This window comes from Equus caballus, chromosome 3, assembly GCF_041296265.1.
Source record: "Equus caballus isolate H_3958 breed thoroughbred chromosome 3, TB-T2T, whole genome shotgun sequence".
Lineage (NCBI taxonomy): Eukaryota > Metazoa > Chordata > Mammalia > Perissodactyla > Equidae > Equus > Equus caballus.
The window spans coordinates 22,208,044-22,223,478 of record NC_091686.1 but is presented as its reverse complement, the minus strand read 5'-3'; the positions used below and the strand labels follow the sequence as shown (position 1 = coordinate 22,223,478).

The following is a 15,435-nucleotide window of genomic DNA, read 5'->3' as shown; positions in this document are numbered from 1 at the left end:
GTAAATCTGATTCTCTATACAGTTAGTAAGAAATCAGCAAACAAAAGCCCGTTTCAACACATACCAAGATGACTGTTAAAAAAATTTCACTTGTCATTTTCCTCTAACGTGTTGGCCATTTTCGCTGACTCTTCTCTCCCCCAGCCCACCTCCAAATCCCCTCCTCCCTGCAATATATTACCTTTCCTCTCTCCTCTCAAATCCTTCCGATAGCTAATTCTTATTGAACCTATCCAAAGGATCAAAACAAAACCTCATACAGAAATAGGAAACTAATTACACTTTTACAAAAAGTAAAGCTTGGAGGAAAATAATCAACTGCAAATATACATTGCTAGGTTAAAACACAAACACTTGTGACACAGGTGCGTGCACTCTATCACTCTTAGCCTTGAGGCAGTGGCTAGGTCCTACAGAGTTTTCACCGAGGGTAGAGACAAAGTTTAACAGCAGCAAAAATCAACCTATTCCCCACCTTCCCCCTCAAAAGAATACCCACACCCACTATTCTCATCTAGCATTTATTCCCTGAAACATGCCCCTATTAGATCTTTGCCCATGTCTGGGTCTTGTGCTTGATAAAATGGGGACTTTGGCCTATCTGACCCCGATAATGTGCCCAGGCCCAGTGCAATACTGCTCCCGAGATCCAGCTCCACACTAGTGATTGGAGCCCAGCCATCAGGGTAATCATAACACTCCATGTTTGTAGTTTCATAACATTCAAGATGCTTTAGCAAACCTTGTCTGATTTACTACCACTTGTCCAGTAGGCAGGTCAAGATGTATTATTTGCATCTTACAGTTGAGGAGACAAAGGTTCAAGAGGGTCAAGTGGCTCACTCAACAGTTGACATTTCATTGACTGCTCACTATGTGCCAAGTCCAGTACTAAGGAAGCATTGTTTGCATCATCTCATTTAAGCTCACAAGTAACTGATGAGAGAGAGAACTATTATTTCTGAGCCAAAAACTGAGCCTTGGAGGGGTTAAGTAACTTGCCTACAATCAAATCTTTTAAGTAGCAGAGGCAAAACTCAGACCCAATGAATTACACACTGGAACGTTCTGAGTGACTAATGTACTCTTGTGGCCATTGGCGTACCAGGGAATTAATATTACACAAAGAAGAGACACACTCAGAGAATTTCACTTCTGCCACCCTGGAATAGGGAGCTGTGTGTCTCATGGAACTGAGGTGTTAATGTGGATGGTGTCATTGAGCTCAGCACATGGCAGGTGCTCAATGAAGAGTTGGTGAACCAAGTGTTAAAATGTTCATTCCGCTAGATGAGGAGGAAACCTGTAAAATGATTTCAACTTGACCTTTATTTGGAGAGGTAAAATAAGCTTGCTTGGAAGTCCAGAGACTATGGGAGGCAACCAATGGGTGGAAGAGGGAGGAACCACCAGAGACTTAACTGGATTATAAACATTTTGTGAGCCAAAACTCACCACTATGTTTGAAGTTCTGACTCCAAAGCCATTATGACAAACCTGATGGCCGGATGATCCACTTAGCTCCTTCCTCTGTGTCATCATCAGCTCTCCAACTTATTTGAGGAGCTGTAGGTTGTTTACAATTGAGTTTCCTCTAGTCAGTTAATAACCTGCATGCAAATAAGGACCGTTTCCTGTCGTTGGGATTTCTTTAAACATAAACCAAGTCAGAATATAATGTTTCTCAATGTAAAAAATCTTTATTGCTATTTTGATTTAAAAGGTGATCAAAAATATTTATTCTTGCCTTAACTCATAGCTTCATAGTGTTATAAAATGTGGTTTCATTTTTTATCTTCCTCTAAAGAAAAAGCAGAAAATTCCTAAAGGTGCTTTTGGATAAGAAACTAATTCTACATACAAGTTAGAGAAAATTACAGTTTCATGCTAAAATAAAGTACTTATAAAATAAGAGGTGTTCCATTCTAAAACAAAGCCATGAAAGAGATTTCATTTCATTTTATTTATTATTATTGTTATTATTTTTTACAAACAATAGATTTGCTGCAACATGCTCTGGCTCATATTATTGAATTAAAAAATTTAACACATTTCAAAAATATCAAAAATACACTATAATGAGTCTTAGGACTACAATACGACAATGATTGCACAAAACCATGGATATGAACTCACTGTTTGGATGACATCCATTGGCAACAGTGAGAGAAAACCCTATAGCATCTGGGAGAAGTGCATGGAATTTAGAATACAAGGAGCTTATGTGTGATTGAAGGATCACCAAATGAGGGAAACAGCAGGATTTACTGTAGCTGCTTTTCTCAATCTAGCAAGTGCTTACCCAATTATGGGGCAAAAGTCACTAACTGGAGAGAAAGATTAACTTGCCTCCATGATCGGGGGAGTCTGAAAGGCTCTACCCAGAGGGAAGTAAAAAGTGACACAAGACAGTTCTATAGTGATGCTGCAGACATCACTGAATGGCTTGGAGACTATTTAATAATTGGTACATTTATCAATAACAGCCAAGTGCTCCCTTATGGAGGTCTCTTCATTAATTATTGAGTAGATAGAGAAGGTGAGCCTGTGGCTTCCAAGTACCTGCTTTTGCTGAAGGTCTACATGGAAAGAAGAGCATCATTTGATATTCAGTAGATCAGCCAAACCTAACTGGCTCCATCTCCTGGAAAATAGCACTCGCTACAAACAATTATAATAGCACCCAATGATTACCAAGCTGCTCTTGTTGGCTCTTCTATACACCAGGAAAATGAACTCATCAACTTATTGCACACATAGACTCTACAGTAGTATAATAAAGCCCTCACTTGTATTAGGAGTGGTAATTCAATGACTCTATGGTAGCACTGTAGCTTTATGACATTCCTGCATTCAAATTTTCAAATACATTTCTAATCCATTAGGATACAAATAAGACTCATGTATTTTTCCTTCTTCCCTGGGATTCCCAAACTGCTCCCATAAGCAGGAATGATGTTCTTTCAGAAATTCTCTTCACTTCTCTATTAAATGGGAGGTACACACAGAGACCTGAGAATCCTGCAGAGGCCAGAATCTGTGGGCTAGAGATCATCGGTGCTGTCCTGGGATATTACCTTCACCTGGAGACAGATTACTGGATTTCACCACCTGACAACCTAATCAGATCACACAATGACTGTAAATGACCTCATAGGCCAAAAGAGTTCTCTATGTTATTTTTGGTAATGTGCTATGGCCTTGTTACCTTCTATTTGAACACAGAGCAATTACAGAGGGAAATGAATGAAAGGAAGTTACAAAAAAGAATAACCAGTTTTGGTATAGCCTATATTAAAGGTTTTCAATACAACCTAATGTTTCCTGAAAATAAATCTACCACAAGAACACTTGGAATTTTTAGAGTTCTTCTGACTAAAAAGTAAATACATTTACTTCTGGTAAAGTCATTTCAGAACTGGGTTTTGTGATGGTTCTAATAAGTAGGGTAGGAAACAATGAGAAGACAAGAAAAGGGTTCACAGATAAAGGACAATTTTTAAGTGATTATACTATTAAAGTGGTATATTCTCAAAATAACTTTCTTTTTTAGACAACATCACTATTTTGTAAACTCAAAGGTACTGTGGTCTGGGTAGGAAGATGTTTTACATCACCCATCACAATTATCTTGGGTTCTTCCTTCATTTCCATTTTTTCTATTTTCCCATATAAAAAAATAAGGCAGCAACACACTATTGTGCCCATCTTTCTAACAGCACTGAAACTTTGTATGAGCCACTATGTTCTCCACTTTGACTCAAGACCTGAGTTCTACAATTTTTTAGTAGCTGACACAGGGAAGTCAAGTGTTCCTGACAATCTGGGGACTCAAATTCAGATTCTTGAGGGGTTGAACATTAGACAGCCATTGGAATGGTATGGAATCCCCTAAGAGTGTACCTCACCGACACACGCACATGGGTAGGGGGCCTCTGAGAAGATGAAGATATATAACCATTTGTGGACAGGTTCTCTGGTTTTCTACTATGGCTTCAAGAAAAACTTCAATAAAACCCCCTATATTTATGTATATACCAACCCTATCTTTAACATTTTGTTTCTCATGAAACAAATTAAAAATGGTTCTACCCTATTTTCTTTTGATGAAAGTATTCTAAAAATTCAAAGCATATTCCCCATTGGGTAGAATCAAGCAATGTCAAAATTTTGTAGGAATAAATAGGAATTAATTTTCCTAAGTAAATCTTCTAAAGGAAAAGGCAATAGAAATATGGAAGGACTTGCATTTTGCTAGGGTTATGTGGAATGTGCAAAAAATATGGTAAACCAGGTTTTCTGTAAGTGTAGGACTTTCTCAATTAAGTCTTTCTTGTATTAGTAATTGAGGCCAGTACTCTGAAACCGTGTGAGATGGATAAGCAGTTTTCAGAGGAGTACTCTGTTAAACATTAAAAAGATGAACTCTCACCTCACTTCCAACATTTTAGAAAACTATCCCTCTGCTCTAGAATAAGAGAAGGAACTTGTCTGACTCTGAGCTCCATCCATCTGTTCTCATTCAGCCTCAGTCTGTTCAGTCATCTGCTATAACTCAAGGTTACTTGGATGCAGGCAGCATCAGCCTCGGCCCCACATCCTAGGAGGCTGACTGCCAACTCCATCACATGTTAGGGAAAGAGGCCAATCCCCAAATGCCTCCCTTGTGATCTGCTGGGAAAGTCCTAGCAGGTGTCACATTTATCAAGGAGTTATTCTGTTCGTGATGTCGGGGGACGTTGTCTCAGTCCTCACTCCTTGCCCATCTTCATCCCCAAAAGAAGATCCTACTCCAAGTTTCTCAGGAGCATTCAGAGTCTGATTATCTAATAGTAAAATCAATTCCCCAGGGTCCTTCCTAGTACCCACAAAGAAGGCTCCAAAACCCGATGATCATTCTGCCTATGGACAAAGGTGCTGGGCTGCCTCTAAGAAGATTGGCTCGAGTGCAGATGTGAAAATTAAAAGTTCACAGTCAACAAAAAGTGCTCTCATTACATTACATACATAAATTATCTGATTGGTTCTACATTTCCAATAAACGTCATTTCAATAGGCTGTATTCTCGTAGAGAAGAATGAAAAGCCATGTGACTAGTCACATCACATCCCATCAGTTAGGTTGAGATATAAGTGATTTCTCTGTCACAGAGATCCATCAGCAGCAATCAGTAAAGAGAATCAATCTTCAGTTATTTCCTCCACAGAAATAGTCCCTTTCCTGCCCAGGGAGGCAAATTCTCAAAATTATCCTAGGAGAGAAAGGGTTAATGGCAGGTGGTAGGACTGATACAGGGCAACATCTGCTTTCTCCCCAGTAACTCTGGGAATTCCAATGCAGGTTAAATGTGAAACTTAACACTGATGGTGTTTACTAGCTTATCCAGAGCAAGACCCTGATAGCTCTCACCACTTTTGGCTCCAAGTTCTACACCCCTTATCTATGGTTTAGAAATGAAGAGGCAAAATGCTCTGGAAGGGTCCCCACCCCAACACTACACAGTCTTCCCTAGTGCTGTGGCTCCTGGGGGAGGATCACAGTGCTGTGTCAAACTCCTCCGGGAGCTCGGTCCGATCCTCTTCACTGGGCTCAGGCTCAGGCCTGCTTTCTTGGTGGTGTTTCATTTGCTCCTTCACTTCTTCTTCTAGGTCACGAGGGACAACAAACTGATCCTCTGGCTCCAGCTGAGTGGGGGCAGCAAAATAGCCAGTTTTCTTCTTGGGTGCTTCTGTGGCCACTTCAATGAGGTTCAGGCTATCTTCTAGGGGCACAATAGAGCCATTGGAGAGTTTCTTTCCATAGAGACAGGAAGTGGAGGGAGACTTCTGTAATTCCATCTTGTCCTTGCTCACTGGCAAAAGTATGCCGCTATTCACACTATTCTGTCTTCGGATCCCCAAAAATACTCCTCTAGCATGTTCCTCAGGACATGGGGTAGGAGAATTCTCTCTAAGAGTGGGAGAGTTCTCAAGATCCCTTCCCCTACAGCAGTGGATATCTACTTCTACTTCTACCTTGCTGCCATTTGTTATGACCCCTTCGACGGGCTGGTCATCATCACTATCTAGGCCATTGTCAGACTGGTTACTTGAGAAAGTTGCACAAGAAGGCTGGCGCTGAAAAACCCCAGAGGTGGGTGTTGGATGAAGGCTGCAGCGCCTCTCTGGTCTTGGAAGCAAGCCAGCATCCAGGCCAACAGTGTTATGTTCGTCAGAAGCAGTGGATCCCACCTCACTGCTCACCTCTGAAGTTGACATCTCACTGCTGAACTCAGAGGCAATACCACTACTGGAGGAAGGAGTGGTTGGCTTGGGAGGGTCCTTGATGATGGTGGTTGAAGCAAATCCCCCAGGACCTGGGAGGGTGAGCCCATTCATTTCACAAGTGCAGCCTTCCTCACCAATGTTCAAATAAACCACCATCGCCCCCACATTGTCCTGACAACCATAGCTCTGGGCTAATGTGCACAGTTTTTTGGCAGCTGCTAATGGGTCTTGTACATGGCGTACTGCGTTGACAGCTTCTGTATATGACAAATGTTCCCACAATGCTTTGTTTCCCAGAATCAGCAATTCATCTTGAATGGTAAGTGGAGTGGAAGATATGTGGGGCTTGGGGAGGATCCAAGGGTAGAGGTATGTGCAGCCCAGCATCCGGGTGCAGCAGGTTACCCCATTCACTTTGTTGTCCTAGAGACACGCAGAATGCAAATTTTGAGAAACAAGCAACAATGACATACAATTTTATATCTTTCTAGATCAAAATGCTTAGGGCTCTACAATAAAACAATTGACATGTTATATATTTTTTCCTAGGATATGTATAATTTTAAGTGGACTTACAAAAATAAATGTATAGAATTCTAAAAGGACAAAATATCATATGGTTACTACACCAAATAGTTCAGAAGACTGAAGCTAAAACTGATTAAGTAGCTAAAAGCCACCTCCATCTCAAAAGATATTTGCTCTAACATGCAGTAGAGGCCTCAGCATGTCTTTAAATAGAGAAACATCTGTTAGAAAAATAATAAGCAGAACTGTTATTAATTCTCCATTACTACTATTCTCAGAAAGGCCAAAACTCAGATGGGTCACTAAAAATGATTTCTCATTTAAAGGCACAGTTGGGACTGAAAAGATTCAGGAAGATATTAAATGGCTAGGAGAATCTTGGTAGCTAAAGCATTAAATAATCTAAAAAGTCATTTAGCCTAGAAAAGGAAAGTCTGAAATCTGTAGCATCATTTACCTACTCTATAAGGACTGTACCAATAATGAATAGCAGATCAAGTCACAAGTGACAGAATTCTAAACTTAGAGAAAATGGAATAACCTTGGTTGCAAGTTGGGAATGTTCATCTGCCAGATACTTTGTACTGATTTCTTTTCAAGATAAAACCAAATAAAACCTCTAAAGCTGTCAGTATATTTATTTCATAGTTGCAGTCATTCTCTGGGTGAAAATACTAACTCTCTCATTTACCAGAATTTGTCACAAACTCTACATTTTATTTTCCTCATCTGTAAAATGGAAGTAAAACAACTTCTTTCATGGGGGTTATGGTAAAGATTAAATAAAATAATGAAAGTACAGTGCTTAGCAAATAATAAGCAAACAATAAATAAATGTCTGTGGTTAAAACAACATTTGTAAAAATATTTCTTATTTGTCTAGGACCCCATAAGAAAAATCTAAACAACATTATCTAAATACTGTAAAAGTAGACCAATCAAACAAAAAGTTATCTTTTATCTTTCATTTGTTTTGACTGAAAGACCTTCTTAAGACTAATGCCTCGTAGTTCCAGAATCTTCTAGTATCAACCACACTATAATGATACTCTTTTTGTTTTGTGCTGCTTTGGATGGAATCTAATATGGATAGTCTTTTTACAGAATTCTGACACAAGAGACAGCCCAGAAATGGACCCACACAAACACAATGCACTGATCTTTGACAAAGGAGTGAAGGCAATTCGATGGAGAAAGAACAGTCTTTTCAACAAACACTGCTGGGACAACCGAACATTCACATGCAAAAAAAGAAAAAGAATTCAGACACAGAGCTTACACCTTTCACAAACATGAATTCAAAAGAGATCATAGACCTAAATGTAAAACACAAAACTTCTGGAAGATAATAGAAGAAACTGTAAGTGACTTTGGGTTTGGCAACAAGTTTTTAGATATAACATCAAAAGCACGACCCATGAAAGAAAAAAAATGGTAAGCAGGACTTCATTAAAACTAATAACTTCTGCTCCTCAAAAGACACTATTAAAAGAATGAAAAAATAAAAGCCACAGACTGGGAGACAATACTTGCAAAACTTCTATCTGATGAGGACTTGTATCCAAGATAGACAAGAACTCTTAAAACTCAACAATAAACAAACAATTCAATGAAAAATGAGCAAAAGATATGAACAGAATTCTGCTTTGCAGTAAACAATGTTCACATGTAAATCCTAGTCTCTTTGAAAGCAAAAATGTTATGCTAATTTCTAAAAAGAGAAAAGCTATAAAATAGTAGAGATGCTGATGCTTTACTATTAAAAAAAAAAACCCAGGGGGCCAGCCCGGTGGCACAGTGGTTAAGTTCGCACGTTCTGCTTCTCAGTGGCCTGGGGTTCGCAAGTTCTGATCCCAGGTGTGGACATGGCACCGCTTGGCAGAAGCCATGCTGTGGTAGGTATCCCACATCTAAAGTAGAGGAAGACGGGCATGGATGTTAGCTCAGGGCCAGTCTTCCTCAGCAAAAAGAGGAGGATTGGCAGCAGATGTTAGCTCAGGGCTAATCTTCCTCAACAACAACAACAACAACAAATTAAAAAGCCCAGAGCATACTAAGCCATATAATATTTTGAAACATTACATTTCAGAATGGAGACATCAAACTATAGAACTTTTTCTTCTTCTGTTTGGAATAACAAACCATATGAGGTAGAAATCAACCAAGGGGGACATTTACATTCATTTTACATGTAAGCTCTACATCTAAAGGATCACAAATGAAGATTTTTCATTTCTAATTAATTTGATTTTTCTTTTTGCGAGTTATTAACTGCTCATTAGATTTTCTCCTAGTACTATTATCTGGTTTGGATACAATTTACAAGGCTTGATGGGAAGAAAATGGACCTTCACTGCCTCTATGCAGAACAGCATTCTCTAGATTTGAGGAGTACAAGTGACTGGTGGAGAGTGAGACTCACCTCTGTTATGATGGCTTTTTGGTCCTTCACCCTCTGAGCCTCTTCTGAGTCCTGTTCCAGGCTGAAGACTTTAGAGAGGGGCACTGGTTTCCCGCTTCGGCACAGGACTGCTTGGCATGTGCCAACGTTGGCCACTGTCAAGCTAAAACTACTTGTTGGGTCGGCAGTGTCAGGGCGGATGTAACAAAGGAGAGCAGAGGAGCCTAGCTTCTGGCCAGCCATTCCTAATTTCCTATTTAGAAAGAAAGGAAAATGAAGACATGGTAGCTAATTTTAGAACAAAGTGGCAGTCCTTCATGTCCGTGATTTCCTTGTTTTTCTGCCATGTGACTGTGAACCAGAATTATCCACCTGAAGGCAGTCTCTTGCTATAGGTGATGATGGTGAAGAGAATCACGTCTTCCATGCTTAGCTGACAAGGAAATTTTACAAAAAGGGTTGGGGAAGGGGAGACAATAAGGGTACGTCTTTCTCTACTGCCTCTGCTTATGTCGGCTCATAGACTACAACGACCTAATTCAGTGGCTTCCGACTTTAGAACATCAGAATCACCCAGAAGGCTTGTTAAAACACACATTGCTGGGCCCACCCACAGAGTTTCTGACTCAGTGGGTAAGGGGCTGGCCCAATAATCTGCATTTCCAACAAGTTTCTGGTGATGCTGAGACTGCTGGTCCTAGAACAACACTCTGAGAACCACTCACTTAGGTTGCAAGTTCCTTGAAGGAAGGACCATAATTCTCCTTGTATTTCTCCCATGCACAAGGCATCTATCCCCTAGATGGCTACTATCAGAAAGATCTGGTTTCAAATTCCAGCTCTGTGATTTAGAGGCTATAGATCCTCAGCAAGTTAATTCTCCCAGAAATTTTTATGATAAAATATCTACCTCTTTGGCTTGTTTTGAAAATAAAAGATATAATAAGAAAAATGCTTGGTATAGTGCCCAGCTCTTGGAGGATGCTTCATAAATTGAGTTCCCTTTCCAAAACCCTTTATTTTGCCAAGTTCCTAGGCTCAATTCTATTACTGAAAAATAGTCTCCTTTCCCAATATCTTTGCTTTGTGTTATAATGACAGATAAAATCAGGTTGGGCTCCAGGCTGCTCCATTTCAACTTTGATTACACAAGTTGACAACCTCTCAGTGGTACATATCCTCTATGCAGCCCACTTGGCGTGCAAGATGCTCCATTAGCTGCTAAGAGATTTTCAACAGTTTGGTTATATAGGGTTTTTGTCCTTAAGTGGCTTAGACTTGAATGAGAAGATTAGTTGGTAAATCCCCACTAATAAGTATTCTAAACACATGAATCTGATCAATGCTTAACCTTTTATAGGTCATTGACTCTTTGGCGAATCTTATAAAAGCTTACCATTTCCTTTCCCCAAATGTACAAATGCATATACACACACACAATTTTTTGTGCATGATTTCTGGGCTTTCCAGATCCTCACCAGTCTTTGGGTCAACAGAGAAAACAGATGGCTCCAGAGACTCTTTAAAGAGCCCAAACTCCACATGCCATGCTGATAGAACGGTCACGAAAGAAGGAGCAAGGTCTCACCTTGCTCTTGTACCTGTAATTTAGACCCTGACTTTCTGGCTTACTGAGACATATTTTCCAAAAGCGGGACTGAGTTAGGGATTATTCAACCCACCTGCTTACCTGTGAGATACCAAGAAGGTGTTAGCCATGAAGACTGTGTCATTTGTTGACTGCTGTACCTCTTCCAAAAGCACGTCTGCCATGGTACACTGGAGCAGGCGAGGGAGCTCCTCATTTCGGTCCCCATCGAACATGCCATACACAGCTCCCACCCCCTCTGCAAAGTTATCCACAGCTAGGGCAGATACACACAGCCTATCACAGAAATACAGAAGGACAAACATCAAAGAATTATTCTTGGTAATAGGTAAAGGATTGGTAAAGGATTATTCTCCAGTGTGCCTTCTTTAAAAAAGTATTAATTGAGGATTGAGAAGAATAGTAGTAAATCCTAATCTACACATGAAAAAAATGTTAGATAAGATAATTAAGTATCATCTGAAAGAGTGATGTCATAAGAAAAGGGGGAATTCAGCCACATCCATGAGCAGTACATATTAGTTTTGCAATGCTGCCAAAGGCTGGACAGATTAAATGTTTTCTCTTAGTAGTGATTAAGGACTAGTATTGTCAATGTCCTTCAGCCGAAGACCCCCAGGAGCACACCTGTGGTTGAATAAGTTGGGTTTATTATGCTGTGCAGCAAGGGAAAATGCACACCGTGGAACTCTAGGGTATATAGATAAGACAGTATTGGAAAAACCTAGTAGAGAATTTGGGCTTTGGTTGGGTCATTTCGGGGAAGTCTAACAAAGTGGGGAACCATACTAGATTGGGTGCTGTCAGAAAGCAAGGCCATTCTATGGTTGGGTATCTCAATAAATCTTATCTATAGGGAAAGAGGATAAAGCTGTAATTGGTAAAGAAAGTAGCAGTCACCCATTTTAGCCAGGAGAGGGGATGTTTGGTATTTTATGGACTGTGCATTCATCTTGTTTTTGTCTCAGGGGATCATGTTCTCAGGATCTTATCTGATGCTGGCATTCTGTGATTTGTCTATGTCCAAAAGAAGAACGACACAGCCCAACTTGCAGCATCAGATCAGTTCCCAGATCTCAGGGGCTGTCTTTTTTTCCCTCAGTCTCCAGGGCCAAGATACTCACTTATTTCTCTGCCCTGCCATCTCAGCCAGTCCATGGCTCCAGAAGGTAGACGTAATTGTAGAATCAGTGGTTGGCAAAGGTTTCTGATCAATTTTTAGGGTTGTGATATGGCTGTGGGAAGTGGAGGAAGGGAAGATTAAACCATATGCATTTCTGTATTTTACAAAAACAACCCAACAACAATGTATGTTTTTATAAAATAATCTGTTTACAGACCAAGATTCATTTCCAGAGAGACTTAATGACACTAAAGAGAGACTGAAATGACAGTAGTGTGCTGATCCACTGGCCAAGGAGGAGGAGGGAAAGGAGGGAAAGGAAGGAAAGGGGTAGGAGGAAGAAATAGGGGTCAAATATTGTTACAATTGATGCCGTTCATTTCAGTGAAAAACTAAGCACAACAAGGATTTCTACATTTCAGCCAACTGTCCACTTAATATTTTGATACAATGAAGTCTTGGTACAATGAAGGAGCTTGCATTGTCTCTTAGATGTTGTAATGTAATGTGATCTGTGCCACCTAAAATATCTATGCCTGGCAGGTAAAAATATTCAGTGTATGGCTAAGCAGTAGTCATCATGCTGAGTTCTAATATAAATAGGCTGACTACTGGATAGAACATCCATCAAAAATTGCATCAGGGGCTGGCCTCATGGCCGAGTGGTTAAGTTTGTGCTCCGCTTCAGCAGCTCAGGGTTTCGCTGGTTCAGATCCTGGCCACAGACCTAGCACCGCTCATGAAGCCATGCTGAGGCAGCGTCCCATATAGCAGAGCCAGAAGGACCTACAAATAGAATATACAACTATGTACTGGGGGCTTTGGGGAGAAGAAGAAAAAAAGACTGGCAAGAGATGTTAGCGCAGGTGCCAATCTTTAAAAAGAAAAGAAATTGAATCAAAGAAGAGAACCAAGCGCTTTATGACCGAATTCATTCTATTCCTTTAGTTAATCAAGATTTCCACAGTCCTTAAGAAGACATACACACAGCTGGTAGGACTAAAAGCACATGCAGATTCAACTTCAAATTTTCTTCCTACCTAAATGTGTCCAACGTCTTGTGTTCCAGAACCAGATTTGTATTTCCTGTCAGGTCAAGGTCTTGTAAAGTAGCAGGCAAAGCCTCAGGAATCAGGATTTCTGTCAAGTCATTGCAGCTTAGGTCTACAAACTGAGAGGAAAACGGAGAAATTAAGTTAATTCTTAATTCCCTAATGCTCACTCTCCTACTGTATCCTCAAAGGGAACTTAATTTCTTCCCAGGAATCAATTAAATATACTGTGATCCCAAATTGCCACTTCCTTTTTCCTCATTCACACTCTTGCCATTTCTCCCAAAAGCACATCATTCCAGCACATAAAAGTACCTGGATCTGAGGCAACTGCAGTATTTCTGGGAAAATGCTGATGTTGTTGGAGTGTGCGACAAGGGTGTGCAGCCTTTTACAGTTTGCTATGGTTGTGGGAATGGTTTTAAGCTTGTTGCCACTTAGGTTGAGTTCCTCCAACTCCTCCAATTTATTTAGTTTGCTGAAAAAGAAACACCAAAAATAACATACTGCACCTGAAATAAGTAGCTGCCAAGCAAGTACAGTAGCCACAGAGTACAGAGGTGACCTGGTCCACTGCCAGGTGACTAGTCAGAATGAAACAATCAGATACCAGCAAAGGGAACAAACAGCTCACCATGGTGACTGCTCTCGCTGAATCTCAGCCTAATCTGCCTCCCAGTGTGTTTCAAGGGCTGAAGCTTCCCTTGCTTCTCTTACAGCTGTTGGATCTTGTGGGCATGAACATCTTCCTATTATCTGACTTACAGGAAGTGGCTGAACCAGCATGGGCCTAGGTTTGGTAGATTAGTTATAGTACTTGATTTGCCACTAACTAGTTGCAAAATCCTGGGTAAGTTAATGTCAGTGGACATCAATATCCTCAGCTGTAAAATAAAGAAGTTGTACGAAATCATCACTAAGGTTCATTTCAGTTTTAAATTTCTACAGTGACTTATTCGTAGCACAATCCATCTTCTTAAACATTAACTGAGTGCTTATTATACAGACAGCACTGTGCTTGGCACTGTGATGTGATTCACACTCTTCCACAGGATTGAGCAAAAGTTTCTCCACAGCAAGTGAAGTATCTTAAGATGGCCTAACACCTTTATCTAGATTATTACAAATCGCTCTGATTTCTTTTTATCTATTTATTTAAAAAATTATAAAAATAATAAACTGAGCCCAGCCCTGTGGCTGAGTGGTTAAAGTTCTGCACGCTCTGCTTCTGCAGCCTGAGTTCGCAGGTCCAGATCCTGGGCGTGGCCTTACTCCACTTGCCAGCCATGCTGTGGTGGTGTCTCATATATAACAAAACAGAGGAAGATTAGCACAGATGTTAGCTGAGTGCTAATCTTCCTCAAGCAAAAAAGAGGAAGATTGGCAATGGATGTTAGCTCAGAGTGAATCTTCCTCAGCAAAAATAATAATAATAAACTGCTGTAACATGGAGAGAAAGTTTGGAAAATGAAGAAAATAATCAACAATAATACCGCCAATCTGAAAAAATTACTATTCTCACTTTACTGAATTTCCCACCAAATTTTCATATGCAGATTTGTTTTATATAAATTCACATCCTGCCCTTTTCATTAATATATAATAATTTCTGTTGCTAGAAAATAAATTCACAAATGCTTTTAATAACTAAGATCAGTAAATTAAAATTTTCTTTCTTATTGCAATAGTAATACTCAGTGAAAAAAATTTAAAAATAGAGACAGAAACAGAAAAAACAGAAACAGAAAAAGCAGAAAATCAGACAGAAACAGAAAAAAAATCTTTTAATCTCACTACCAGAGATAATCTCTGATGACAGTATTCTTGTCCTTTTAAATGCAGGAAACTATATTTTTCAAATTAAAAAAGATGCCATATTATACATATTGTTTTATAACTTGTTTTTGTTTTTACTTAATAATATATTCAGAAATTTCTTCCATTTCCATACCTCACACTTTTCTCTTATACTCCTCCCTCCCTGGATCTTTCTGACTTGTGAACAGAAATGCAGTACCCCAATTTCAATCAGTCTCTTGCTGAGCACCCAGAAGTGTGCTAGATTCTGAAAATAGTCCAAAAGACACAGAAGATCTGGACTGTGCCTGTGCAATTACAACACTGTTCAGGAGATGACTTGACAGTGGATTTATTATTCAGTATAGAACATATGTTTCCTTTAATATACTCCTCTTAACTTCCATTTGTTTTATTATCTGTATTCAGATTACTCTAATTTTATGTGATCTCCTGTTAATTCTTATGTTTACTTCTAACTTTATATTTTCATATTCTTTGATGTGTTTTAAGTTTTATATCAGCCTGCTTTTGACCCCTCCAACAATAAGAGTGTCATCAAATTAGGCGGAATTCATTAGTTTCAGAGTATTGCATCTGATATCTCACAACAGCTTCACATACTAATAGAACTTGTCAGTGGTCTGTCACTTTCACTT

The 15,435-nt window shown here is 39.7% G+C and overlaps 1 protein-coding gene across 2 annotated transcripts in view; it reads right to left on the bottom strand.

Annotated features, from left to right (window-relative positions):
• Window positions 1–1,944: 1,944 nt before the first annotated feature.
• The window catches only part of PHLPP2 (PH domain and leucine rich repeat protein phosphatase 2), a 71,455-nt gene continuing 57,964 nt past the window's right edge, over window positions 1,945–15,435 (bottom strand). For both annotated transcript variants that reach the window (XM_070263097.1, XM_023637268.2), the window contains 6 exons: window positions 13,295–13,457; window positions 12,968–13,098; window positions 11,929–12,039; window positions 10,886–11,080; window positions 9,217–9,448; window positions 1,945–6,689 (listed from right to left, as the gene is read on the bottom strand). In XM_070263097.1, coding sequence (XP_070119198.1) covers window positions 5,535–6,689; window positions 9,217–9,448; window positions 10,886–11,080; window positions 11,929–12,039; window positions 12,968–13,098; window positions 13,295–13,457 — 1,987 coding nt within the window. In that variant the 3' untranslated portion in view covers window positions 1,945–5,534. The remainder of the gene's footprint in view (window positions 6,690–9,216; window positions 9,449–10,885; window positions 11,081–11,928; window positions 12,040–12,967; window positions 13,099–13,294; window positions 13,458–15,435) is intronic.